This window comes from Moschus berezovskii, chromosome 16 (assembly GCF_049115385.1).
Source record: "Moschus berezovskii isolate FMDL1 chromosome 16, NW_MosBer_1.0, whole genome shotgun sequence".
Lineage (NCBI taxonomy): Eukaryota > Metazoa > Chordata > Mammalia > Artiodactyla > Moschidae > Moschus > Moschus berezovskii.
The window spans coordinates 11,991,829-12,005,415 of record NC_142475.1 but is presented as its reverse complement, the minus strand read 5'-3'; the positions used below and the strand labels follow the sequence as shown (position 1 = coordinate 12,005,415).

The window sequence follows — 13,587 nt, the reverse complement described above, 5'->3', positions numbered from 1 at the left end:
TACCAGATTTATATTTATGCTCAAATTTTAAAACAGTGCCTCTCAATTTTCTTTATTTACAGTTCTTTAAGGAAAAATAGTAATGCTCTGCATAGTTTACTGAAACGAGTGGTCAGCACATTTAGTAAAGACACAGGTGAACTTGCATCTTCCTTTTTGGAATTTATGAGACAAATTCTTAATTCCGATACAATGGTAAGTGTATATATATGTATTTGGTATTTCTCATAAATTTACTAACTTATATATATGTTAAAAAAATCACTTGGGTTCAAAAATATCTTGGAATGATGTTATTTGGAACTTGGAACTTAAATGCTGTTTTTTTCCTGTGTCCTCATCCCACTAAAAGTATGGGTTTTTGATTTATAAAAAAAATAGATGGTTAAGAGTAGACTTTATTAGGAATCATTCTTAATTCTTCCCGCTGTTTGAGTATGCTTTCCTACTGCATTGTGGCTTCCATGGTTTTTGACAGTAAATCAGTTGTTAATCTTTTATTAGTTGAGTCACCTCTTACTGCTTTCAAGATTCTTTGTTTTTGGCTCTCGATCATGTGTTAAGAGTGGATTAAGTTTGTTCTACTTGGAGTTTGTTGAGCCTCTTGAAAGTGTAAATTAATGTTTTTCATCAGATTTGTAAAGTTTTCAGGCACCATTTCTTGAGGTATTTGTCTTTCTTCCTCTTCTGAGACCCTGTATGATGCGTGTGCTGGTACTCTTGATGGCATCTCCACAAGCATCTTTGGAGGCTGTGCTCGTGGTTCCTCATGTTTTTCTTTCTGTTCTTTAAAATGGATAATCTCAGTTGACTGTGTTCAAGTTCACTGACTCTTTTTTTTTTTTTCCAGCTCAGATCTGCTCTTGAGCCCCTCTAGTGAATTTTTTTTTGACTTATTGTCCTTTCCCACTCCAGAATTTATGTTCAGTGTTTGTATAACTCTTAGCTGTCTATTGATATTTTCTTGCAGAGTGCTGTATCAACTTTCTTTCCAGTTTTTCCTTCCAAGCATTTACTTCTTTGGTACATTCTGAATAGTTCTGTATGAGTTCATAACTTCCTAAAGCAGACAGCAGATCATATCACTCTACTCTCCAATAACTTCTGGTGTCTATAGAATAAATTCCAGACTTTTTAGTATGGCATTCAAGACTATTCACTGTAGGGCAAAAAGCTACCTTTACATCCACTCTTCCCTTACTGGGATGCACCATCCATAAATCTCCTCTCCTTGTATGTATCTCCTTGGCCATGCTTCTGTTGGTTTGTTGTTCTGTCTGTTTCTTTCTCCCTGGTCAAACTGTAATCTATTTATAGTTCCTATTTTAACACATCCCAATTTGTGAAGCCTTTTAATATTACTTCTCTTTCTATATCCTTCATTTACTGGATTTCTTTTTATAGATTATTTATATGCCTACTTAGTATTTCCTATTCCACTACCTGCGTGTTATGTCGCTTAGGTCAAAGACCATGTCTTGCTGGCTTTTTCCTAGTGTAATTGCATAGTGTCTTCTATAGTTTAATAGCTAAAGTGTTTGACAAATGATTATGGAGATTTGAAGTGCTGTCACATATTTGATAGAATTTTCATTTTCCTGAAATCACTTTATAGATTATCATTTAAAAAAATCTTAGAAATTCTTTTACTCCTTTTCACAGTAATGTATATGTATATGTATAGAGAGAGCAATCTTCAAATTACGCTAAATTTGACTCTAGATTTTCTAAGGCTGTTTTTAATAACAAGTAGATAAGAATTTAAAACGTATTTTATTTTGTTCAAACAATTTCTGTTTATAATGAAGAAGCAAGTAGGAGGGAGAGGTGAAATTTTATATCACTCCAAATATTTTATTTTTTTAATTCCAAATATTTTAATTCATTCATAGTTTTTCTCTTTAAAAAATTGATTATTTTCTTCTGCTTTTCCTGACCTTGAAAAATAATAATCATTACAATGTTTCCCTGGTGGCTCAGATGGTAAAGAATCTGCCTGCAATATGGGAGACCTGGGTTCAATCCCTGGGTCAGGAAGATGTCCTGGAGAAGGGAATGGCTACCCACTCCACCATTCTTGCCTGCAGAATTCCATGGACAGAGGAGCCTGGTGGGCTGTAGTCCATGGGGTCACAAAAGAGTTGGACATGACTGAGCAACCAACATTTAACATACAATACTTTTTGATTCAGCTGTATTGAACTTCCCATCTGTTTAAAGTGGTATGAATAACTCAGTGAGAAAAGAAGACAGATGCCTTGATAATTTGTAATCTCATTAATATACTTATTTCTATAAAGTATATTTAGTCTGTTAATTCATACATCTAAAAAAAATTAAAGCATAAGGTAGACCATCGTCAACATACCCTTTATCAACACTTCCAAACCAAGCAGGTAAAACCCTTGTAGACATATGGTTTATTGAATTTCTCATTAAAATTGCATGTCCTCTTCCTTAATGCCATGTAAATGACTCCTTAATCTAGTGTTACTGAAAGGAGCAAGTTTGCTTCAGGCACAGTATCAGTTTGAGTGGAAATCTGTGGAGAATAATTTTCATTCAGTTTTCACTGAAATGTGTCCAGTTAAAGGAAAAATGGTAGGAGCTACAAACAAATTTTAATGTTACTGTTAATTTAAAAATACTAAGTCGGAATTGGTGGGACCACGATTCATGTTGAGATGTTTAAAACAGGGCTGTGTTCTAAAGATTTGAAACTACTTAAGTTTTCTTTCATATGTGACAATATGGATGGATTTATTGTCATGAACTGAGATTTCCTTTGTCTGGTGAATTTTTTTCACCATTCCCACATTCACTTTATTATGTGGCATATTTTTTAAAGCAGAAAGTAATAACTATGACATCTGTAGACAACACATAGTCTTAAATACATGGTTACTGTTTTCTTTAGTTGTTTGCCTTGCCTCCAGAAAAGGAAGTCCAGCTTCTTTTAGCTGTTATAGCAGGCATTTTTATTAATTTGAGTATCAGTTAGTATATTCTGTTTCCTGCAAGTGCCAGTGTTTGTCATTGGATATTTTTGTTGAGAAATGTGTTTACCTGTTTGTTTTGTGAGTTGTAAAGAAAAACTTGTTTCAGCTTTGAGCTGACTAATTCTTAAAACCAGCCGTTTGTACTGATGTAAAAACTAAAACACTGAGGGGAAGATTGCCGCAATCTTAAATATCTGAGAAATTTTGGAAGCATTTTTGCAAATTTCTCTGCTCTCAAATTTAACTTGTGTGTGACATTTACAGGGATGTTGTGGAGACGATAGTGGTCTCATGGAAGTAGAGGGAGCTCATTCAGCACGGACGATGAGTATTAATGCTGCAGAGTTAAAACAGCTTCTACAAAGCAAAGAAGAAAGTCCAGAAAATTTGTTCCTTGAACTAGAGAAGCTTGTTTTGGTAAAAAAAAAAAAAGAAAAAAGAAAAACAAAACAAAAAAACCAGAAACAAAAACTGCTCCTTCCTAAGACATACTTTCTTCTCAATTTGACTAGTACAAGTTTTCCTAGTGACTTTTAAAAATAGTGAACTCTCAGTTGGGTATTTATATACTCTGAGTTAATGATTTGGAGTGAAGTCCTCCATACTATTATGAATTTTAAGGAGTACATGAAGGCAGTACTTTTTGAATGATCTATTGTTTGAATGCAGAGTGCCCCCGATACCATTATTTAGAAATAAAATGGCAAATGTTTTTGGCGTTTGTTTTACTTTAATATGTATAATATTGCTAATTTCTTGATGGTGTTCCAAATTTCTTAGTAATGGAATACCACCTTTTCCACTAAAGAGTCAGTAGATTATGGGCATACATGTTCAGGTTTTACCTGCATTTTCTTATCCTGCTTTTGTTTGTATCTAGGAGCATTCAAAAGATGATGACAGTCTGGATTCTCTGTTGGACAGTGTGGTTGGACTTAAGCAGATGCTAGAGTCATCAGGTGATCCTCTACCTCTTGGTGACCAGGATGTGGAACCAGTACTTTCAGCTCCAGATTCTCTCCAGAATCTGTTTAACAACAGGTGAAACAAGCAGTGTTTTTTGGTTGAGTAGATTTTCACTTTCACTTTTCACTTTCACACATTGGAGAAGGAAATGGCAACCCACTCCAGTGTTCTTGCCTGGAGAATCCCAGGGAAGGGGGAGCCTGGTGGGCTTCCGTCTATGGGGTCACACAGAGTCGGACACGACTGAAGTGACTTAGCAGCAGCAGCAGCAGATAGTGGGAGACGTGCAAATGGCTGGGATCTAGAAGAGGCCAGCAAATTATTTTCTGTAAGGGCTTCTCAAGTGGTGCAGTGGTAAAGAATCTGCTTGCCAGTGCAGGAGATGCTAGAGACAGAGTTCGACCCCTGGGTCAGGAAGATTTCCCTAGAGTAGGAAATGGCAACCCACTTCAGTATTCTTGCCTGGAAAATTCCACGGACAGAGGAGCCTGGCGGGCTTCGGTCGATGGGGTTGCAAAGCATCGGAAATGACTGATCACACACAGCGCAGCACGCACACGAGGTCTAGGTAACAAAAATTCTAGACTTTGCCGGCCACGTTCAGTCTCTGTTGCATGCATTTCTGTAGCTTTTTGCTTGTTTCTTTTGGTTTTCTTTAAAAAGCTTTAAAAATGTGGAACCCATTCCTAAGTTGTAGGCTATACAAAAGCAGGTTGGCCAAATAGGGTCATAGTTTACTGATCCCTGATCTAAAGGCTATGCCTCTTGATCTTTGGAGCACTGTCCTTCTAGAGATAATGAGTGTTTAATGTGGTGAAATTATTCTCTAAGTTTAGAAAAATTGCACGTTGGTACAGTGTTATAAATTTGGCTTTTTGGAAAGAAAGCTAGGTCTCTATTTTACTTTATTGAAAAATCAAAATTTGTTACAAAAGTATTAATTTCCAAGTTGCTAGTTTTTAAGGATACTTAATTCTTAGTTTTTTGAAGGAGTCTTTTTAAAAGTGCTAATTTTGCTAATATTTTAGAGGGTAATATTTTAAATTCTGTTGTTCACAGGTTTTACTTATAAGTTAAGCCAAAATACTTGATTTTAGAATTCTGTTTTTTAAGAAATACTTTTTCTATTCTAGAACTGCATATGTGCTAGCTGATGTCATGGATGATCAATTGAAGTCTATGTGGTTCACTCCATTTCAGGCTGAGGAGATTGATACAGATCTGGATTTGGTATAAGTAATTTTATTACTAAATATTTAGGAAAAAATTGTTGTTTTTTGTTTCTGTGCATGTTGTTAGCACTAAAATAGATGACATATCATATGGATGTCAAATATCTGTCTCAGGACTATACTGCAGTATTTTATGTCAGATGCCCACTTAATGGTGTCCAGGACTATTTTTTTTTATGCTGTTGATTTTGCCTCTTTCTAATTAATGACCTGTATATTTGAGAATGAGGGGAAAATCATGTTTTTGCATAAGTACTCTGAAGCACTTTGATTTCTTACATTTGTAGGATATAGAATAGTATCCGACAGAATTATAATTGATTTCTTTATTTGGGCTTGAGAGGAATAGGTTGTGGTATCTGCTCTTAATTTGGGGAAATGTAAAAGACATTTGCTAAAGGAATATAGTGCCAACGGGAATTGACATTCTTTAATACTGAATAGGTAAAAGTATAAATAAAGATTTTAATGGAGTCTGTTTTATGCTTCTCATAGATGTATTAGGGAGGATGATGGCAGCCACAACTTTGGTCTTTTAGGTTTAATTAATTTGGATAAAACCTAAGTTAAACATAATTTTCATTCCTCTGAAAGCTGACTTCGGTTGGAACCTCATTAAATTCATAAAACTTGGGGATCTGTGGTACAGAATTCTTTCATAACATAGTGACTATACAAGGCTTGTGGAGTATGTTATTTCAGATTATTTTGGAAAAGTTCTGGAGATACTCCATTGTTAATTTATATAGAGAAACCCTGAGTTCTTTGTCAGGCAGCAAAGATCTCAGACTAATAGCCCTCCTTTGAGTAAGAATGCTAACTTCCCACCCCCAACCCCTGAAATAAAAGCAGCTGAATTCCTAAGACTTTATTTTTTTTAAACTACCAATGATGTTGCTTTTTGAAAAGATGAAGGAAAGAGCCTGACCTGTAATTTCTTATGAGGGTCAAATATAGTTTATAGGAAATTGGAATTGCTATATTCAAATGTTACATTAATAGTTACATTTAAAGTATAATGCTGCATGAATAGCTGCATTTAAGGTATATTTTTCATTTCGTTTTGTTTTTATGACTGCAGGTAAAGGTTGACTTAATTGAGCTCTCTGAAAAATGTTGTAGTGACTTTGACTTACACTCAGAATTAGAGCGCTCATTTCTGTCAGAGCCGTCATCTCCTGGAAGAACCAAGACAACTAAAGGATTCAAACTTGGGAAGCACAAGCACGAGACCTTTATAACTTCCAGGTAAATATACTTTGCTGAAGATCTTGATTGGAATCAAGTAAGGTTATTTATTTTCGTGTAATTTAAAACACATGACTATTAAAGGAGAAAGGATACTGATGTAATATTTGAGTCATAAATATCATCTTGAATTTTTTAAAAAGATAATAATTTGGCCAGGACATACCTGGTCCATTTGTTATATTGTTATAGTTTATGAGAGTTTAGAAGGTTTGAAAAAGAGCGAACTGGGTTATTTCTTAAAAATTATTAGTCACATCAGTAAAACTTTGAGTACCATTCTTAGCTCGTGTTGTTGTGTTTCCCTGGAAGGTGGTAGGGATGTTTGCAAATTTAACACACTTAGGGTAAGAAATAATTGATAGTGCAGTTTTCAGTATTGCAAAGATTGACTTACGTTTTTGCTGGAAATGTATAAGAGAGAGGTGCTTATGGAATGTTTCTGCTTTCACAGTGGAAAGTCTGAGTACATCGAACCTGCCAAGCGAGCCCACGTTGTGCCACCACCGAGAGGGAGGGGCAGGGGCGGCTTTGGGCAGGGCATACGGCCCCATGATATCTTCCGCCAGAGGAAGCAGAACACGAGCAGACCACCGTCGATGCACGTGGACGACTTCGTTGCAGCTGAAAGTAAAGAAGTGGTCCCTCAGGACGGAATACCGCCACCAAAACGGCCCCTGAAAGTGTCGCAGAAGATCTCTTCGCGCGGTGGATTTTCAGGCAATCGGGGAGGACGGGGTGCTTTTCACAGTCAGAATAGGTTTTTCACACCACCTGCTTCAAAAGGTAACTACTTTTTTTTTTTTAACTTTGAATGTTTTATTTTGTATTGGGGTGTAGCCGTTTAGCCATGTTTTGGTAGTTTCAGGTGAACAGCAAAGGGACTCAGCCATACATACACATGCATCCATCCTCCCCCAAACCCCTCTCCCATCCAGGCTAGCACTTAACTTTGAGAAGAGTTCCATGTGTTATATAATAAGTCTTTGTTAGTTATCCATTTTAAGTATAGCAGTGTGTACATGACCTTCCCAAAGTCCCTAACTGTCCCTCCCCCCCTGGCAACCATAAGTTGGTTTTCTGAGTCTCCTGTTTTATACGTGAGTTCATTTGTATCATTACTTGTTAGATTCCACATATAAGGGCTGTCATATGATATTTCTCCTCCTCTATCTGACTGACTTCACTCAGTATGACACTCTTAATTCCATCCATGTTGCGGCAGATGGCATTATCTCACTCATTTTAATGGCAGTAATATTCCATCGTGTGTGTGTGTGTGTTTTCCAGGTGGCGCTAGTGGTAAAGACCCACCTGCTGTGTGTGTGTGTGTGTGTGTGTGTGTGTGTGTTTTCCAGGTGACACTAGTGGTAAAGACCCACCTGCCAGTGCAGAAGATACAGAAGACACAGATTCAATCCCTGGGTCAGAAAGATCCCTTGAAGTAGGAAACGGCAACCCACTCCAGTAGTCTTGTCTGGAAAATTCCGTGGACAGAGAAGCCTGGAGGGCTGTAGTCCATAGGGTTGCAAAGAATCGGAAGCGACTTAGCACACATACACACACATATGCACATACATCCCGCATCTTTATCCAGTCCTCTGTTGACGGACATTTAGGTTGCTCCCATGTCTTGACTATTGTAAACAGTGCTGCAGTGAACATTGGGGTGCACGTGTCCTTTCAGATCATGTTTTTCTTCAGATAAATGCCCAGGAATGGCATTGCAGGGTCATATGGTAGCTCTATTTTCAATTTTTTAAGGAACCTCCATGCTCTTCTCCACAGCGACTATACCAGTTTACATTCCTGCCAGTTGTGTGGGAGGGTTCCCTTCTCTCCACACCCTCTCCAGCATTTGTTGTTTGTGGATTTTTTGATGACAGCCTTTCTGACTGGTATGAGGTGATACCTCACTGTAGTTTTGATTTCCATTTCTCTAATAACTAGTGATACTGAATGTCTTTCTTCGTGCCTGTCAGACATCTGTATGTCCACTTTGGAGAAATGTCTCTCCAGGTCTTCTGCCCATTTTTTGAGTGGATTGTTTGTTTTGATGCTCTTAAGTGTCATAAGCTGTTTGTAAATTTTGGAGACTAAGCTAAAGGTAACTACTTAATATATGTTTTCTAATGAGTTCTTCTAGAATTAGAATATTGAATAGAATTTATTCAAATAAAGTATTTTTTTGTTGCTATAATTAAACTAGCTCTAGACCAGTGGTACCATTTGCCAAAGTACTTTATTGGATAGGAAAAAAATCTTTTTTTAAATTAATTAATTTTTTAATTGAGAGATAATTGCTTTACAGAATTTTGTTGTTTTCTGTGAAAAAATCTTTTTTTCAGTTAACTTTTGATTACATAATTACTGTTGAGCTTAAAAAAAGTCTTGCCTAACTCTTTTCCTGTTTGCATTGAGAATTGTGTTTATCCTTTCTGAATAATATCCATACATTGTTTTCACAGTTGTCCTTAAGATTGTTCTGTGTAGTTCACCATTGATTCTTTTATCTATGTGCTTCCTAATGTTATATTTCATCTATTTTCAATGTTTTAAGATTTTAGAAGCTGAGTTTCTAAAATATAAACTTACAGAAATTATATTTTACTAGTGGATTGATGACAGATTTTCATGCTTTTGAGTTGAGAGGGTGAGAGCCGAAGAGAATAGATATTTACAGTAATAGTAAACACATAACTGTGTTAGGAACTATTTTAAACGCTTGATATATAATACTCTCATCAACCCCATGAGGTAGATTCTTTAGTACCCTCAGTTAACAGAAGAGAAAACTTGTCAGTTAGCTGATCAGGACACACAAAATATAACAGGCAGAACTAGTATTTGAACCCTGGCAGTCTGTTTCCAGAGCCCTTCTGACTATCTATGATGCTGCCACTCTTACCTTTATTTCATGTACAAAATTCCTTATTTTCTCTTCCATTGCTTTTGAAAATTTAAGAAAAATGTGTCATATCTTCCTTAATCCAGTTGAAGAATTGTGGTACAAGTACATTTTGATCGTGTTGTCTATGTTCAGGAAACTACAGTCGTCGGGAGGGAACAAGAGGCTCCAGTTGGAGTGCTCAGAATACTCCTCGAGGAACTTACAATGAAAGTCGTGGAGGCCAGAGCAATTTTAACAGGGGCCCTCTTCCACCATTACGACCACTTAGTTCCACAGGTACACATTCTTCCTTCTTGATGCTGCTGAGGAGGAGGGAGGCGAAGCATCCTTTCCAGATTGTTGAATGGCATATATTCTCATTCTGGGAGGGAATATTTTAGAATGTAGGCATATAATTCTGAAGTCTGTGTAATTTTATGTCTGTGAGTGAGTGCCCAGTGTACATACTCTGTATAAATTCTCAAAATTTTAGATTCTGAACTGTGTGTATAATCTGAGTGGTTTCATGTTGACTAAACTGAGATATCTTTATGGAGTATACAGTTTGATTCTTGAACAATGCAGGTTTGAACTGCAAGGGTTGTCCATTTTTATAGGCAGATTGTTTTTTTAACAATAAATACGGTTCATGGTTTGAAATAAGGATGCAGAGGAACCTCTGGATATGAGGGCCAATGTAAATTATATTGAATTAACCCTTGAGTTGTTCAAGGGTCAACTATATTCTTTTCTGTTACAGGATTATCTCACGTATGTAAGTATATAGCCTTTTTTCCCCCTCTAAAACATTACTATATCAAGTCTGAAATTCTCTGGTCAGATGTAGCTTTTGGTTTCAAATGCACATTTTTTTTTTTTTTGACCACACCATAAGGCATGGAAGTCTTAATTCCCCTACCTGTGCCCTTGCAGTGGAAGTACAGATTGTTAACCACTGGACTGCCAGGGAAGTCCCAAATACACATTTTTAAAATAATAGCTTTATTTGAGATGTAACTCTTACGTTTAGACAGTTTAACTATTTAAAATGGTCTTCAACACATTCACAGAACTTGCACTTGAATATTAAAAGGAGCAAGCAGTAGTCTTGGTTTGAGCTTGGTGTTCCAGGTTCGTATTTATATAATGGGAAAGGAAGGATGTTGCAAGTGAAAATCATATTCTTTCTTTTACAGGCTACCGCCCAAGTCCTCGTGACCGTGCTTCCAGAGGTCGTGGGGGGCTTGGGCCTTCCTGGGCAAGTGCAAATAGCGGCAGTGGAGGCTCCAGAGGAAAGTTTGTTAGTGGGGGCAGTGGTAGAGGTCGCCACGTACGGTCCTTTACACGATAAATATTCTTGGGAGCATCCTAAGTGCATATGAACATTTCATAAGGACAGTAAAAACAAGACATTGGAGGACCAATTTAGGCTTAGCAGTTACCTGGATACATCTGAGAGAATATTTTTATCTGAAGAAAGCAAATTTTGTTTGATACCTAACAAGATTTCAATAAAAATCGAAACTTTGTATGTATGTTTGTATATATTTTTTCCTCTTCTTAAATGGCTGTCTAGAAGATTTCCTCCGTTGAAAATGAGCAGTGAAATGAGTTTTGTTTCAGTGTATATCTTGCCTGTACCACAGACGTTCAGTCCTTTCTCAGCTTCTGGTGCCCTTTACTGTTTCAGTTGTATTACAGCATACCTAGGCCAGAAGAAATGTCTCATAATTCCATTTATTAAGCTGTTAGTTCCAAACAATAAGAATTTATGTCCTGACCACAAACCTTAGAATCAGCTTAAACACTGCCAATATTCTGTTCCACTATGCTTTTTGTGTAGTACTTACCTCAACTGCTGAAAATCCAGTTTTGCAAAGACATGCTGTCATGGAAAGGATGCTGTCTGATATTGAAGATGCAGACTACCTCGAGCTGGCATTTTGTGTTGTGTCCAACAGCTGTGTTCTACTCAGAAATTTAAAATGTCCTATGGCACATGTATTAATTTACTAGGGTAACCTAGTACACAGTTTTGGAAACCTTTTGGCTGTACGAAAATAAACATGACATTCTCCTTTATGCTAGATAGAAATATATACGTGCTTTGTGTTTTAGCTTTATATCTACTTATACTATTTTATTATGCAGTTTTTTGGAACCTAAAATAAGGCACATCCTAATACTGTTATTTCAGGAATCGGACATCTAATAAAATCTGTACTTTATATATACAGAAATAAAATTTACACTTTGAGAAAATAGTCATATTTTCCCCAAGAGATAGCATACTGAATTTATATAATCTGGCATAAAATATAGAGTTCTCTTAAACAATGAAGGAGTGTATAAGTCTCATTCTGTCCCTTTATCACACTGTTAGGTCAAAACCATTTGTGAGTGAACAGATAATTTGCTTGCTAGGAAAACCCTGGAGTAAAACTCAGTTCTGAAGATATTTAAATGAAAGATAATGGAAATCTTTTCATAACTAATGGCCTCAAAAACCCAAGATAGCCTAAACCCTTTTTAATCCTGAAACTAATAAACTCATCTTCTCTAAATACACATTTTTCACATTAGATAGAAATTGAAGTTTATCCCTAATGTCTGACACAAATATATGTAAAAATAATTCTTTAAATAGTTGTATTTCTTGGACTTCCTGGTGGTCCAGTGGTTAAGAATCCGCTGGCCAATGTAGGGGACATGAGTTAAGTCCTTGCCCCAGGGCAACTAAGCTCATATTCCACAACCACTGAAACCCTTACGCTCTTGAGCCCATGCTCTGCAACAGAGAGGCCAACACAGTGAGAAGCCTGCGCACTGCAGCTAGAAAGGAGCCCTCACTGGCCACAGCTAGAGAAAGCTTGTGTGCATCAGTGAACTCCCGGTGCAGCCAGAAAAAAAAGTGAGCCAGATAGGTGCTGGGTGATGGCTCTTGTCGTGTACATTTACATTTGTGTGTAGGACCTCATAGCTTCGAAAATGAACGTCAGTTTTATGAGTACTTTGGTAGAATAGTTGTGTTATTTGTATAACTTTTTTACATAAGAGATTTTAGAAGAAGTTTTAGTGTTTAGAAATTAATGAAAAACGAATTTTGAGGATAAGATACTCTATTAGTAACACAAGGAGTTGACAGAATGATTTATACTTTTTTTGTGAGAAGACGACAAAAATGCTCCGAAATATTGCTGTGCTTTATTTAGAAGCAGTGTCGCTGGTAGTAATCAGGGTGTGTGAGCAGCAGTAGGTCCAGTTGAGTTTTATTGCTTAGTGTAAAAAAATGGCAAGAATGTTGAAATTGAGAAAGTAGGAACAAGAGGATGTTTTCTAAGTGTCTACTGTGTTCCATGTTCCCTAGCACAGTCTAGGGAATATAAGGATGAATAAAATGCAGTTTCTGTCCCCCCAAAGCTTATAATCTAGTAGAGAAAACAATCAGGTAAGCAAGTTTGTGTGTGTGTAGTTTGTTGTTGTCTTTTAAAAAGTAAATAGGTGAGTGTATGAACATGGAACAACTTAGAGTTCTTGAATAATCCAGCTGATACATTGCAAACTGATTTTATTATGGAGTTTTTGAAATATGTTTAAAATCGCCAAAGGAACAAAAGAAAAGACTTGATATTACAGTTATATCTTGTTAGACCATACATAACATCTTTGGAATTGTTTTTGTATAAAGACTAGTTAGGATGGAAAATCATATGCATGTGATTTTTATTTTTAAATTAAAAGGACAGATTGGGAAGTAATGAACAAGACCTTACAAACATTCTGTAAATTCATGAGCTCGAGAAAAGGATGCAAACTCTGAGTATTAGCAGTGGCCTTGAAAGTAACAGGAATGAGAGAAGAGGGCCAGGTGAAGAAGAGAGTGAGAACTGGGGAGGAGTTGGCAGTTGACACTGGCCTCGGCATGAGGGAGAAAGCTAGGAGAGTTAGTTCTTTAATGTTTTAAATTTTAAAATTTAAAAAAAATACTATTTGTGTTTTAAAAAAACACAAAATTTACCATCTTAACCATTTTTTAGTGTAGAGTTCAGTGTGTGTGCTCAGTCGTGTCTGACTCTTTGCGACCCTATAGACTGTAGCCTGGCAGGCTCCTCTGTCCATGGAATTTTCCAGGCAAGAATACTGGAGTGGGTTGCCATTTCCTTCTCCAGAGGATCTTCCTGACCCAGGGATGGAATCTGCATCTCTTGTGTCTCCTGCATGGGCAGGCAGATTCTTTACCACTAGCGCCACC

At 36.8% G+C, this 13,587-nt stretch overlaps 1 protein-coding gene across 2 annotated transcripts in view; it reads left to right on the top strand.

Annotated features, from left to right (window-relative positions):
- The window catches only part of VIRMA (vir like m6A methyltransferase associated), a 62,049-nt gene extending 51,179 nt beyond the window's left edge, over positions 1 to 10,870 (top strand). The window contains exons 17-24 of one of the 2 annotated variants that reach the window (XM_055431706.2): positions 63 to 195; positions 3,264 to 3,416; positions 3,880 to 4,040; positions 5,099 to 5,195; positions 6,279 to 6,445; positions 6,900 to 7,231; positions 9,489 to 9,632; positions 10,532 to 10,870. In XM_055431706.2, coding sequence (XP_055287681.1) covers positions 63 to 195; positions 3,264 to 3,416; positions 3,880 to 4,040; positions 5,099 to 5,195; positions 6,279 to 6,445; positions 6,900 to 7,231; positions 9,489 to 9,632; positions 10,532 to 10,686 — 1,342 coding nt within the window. In that variant the 3' untranslated portion in view covers positions 10,687 to 10,870. The remainder of the gene's footprint in view (positions 1 to 62; positions 196 to 3,263; positions 3,417 to 3,879; positions 4,041 to 5,098; positions 5,196 to 6,278; positions 6,446 to 6,899; positions 7,232 to 9,488; positions 9,633 to 10,531) is intronic. The other variant, XM_088844671.1, reaches the window with a different exon arrangement.
- Positions 10,871 to 13,587: the final 2,717 nt, after the last annotated feature.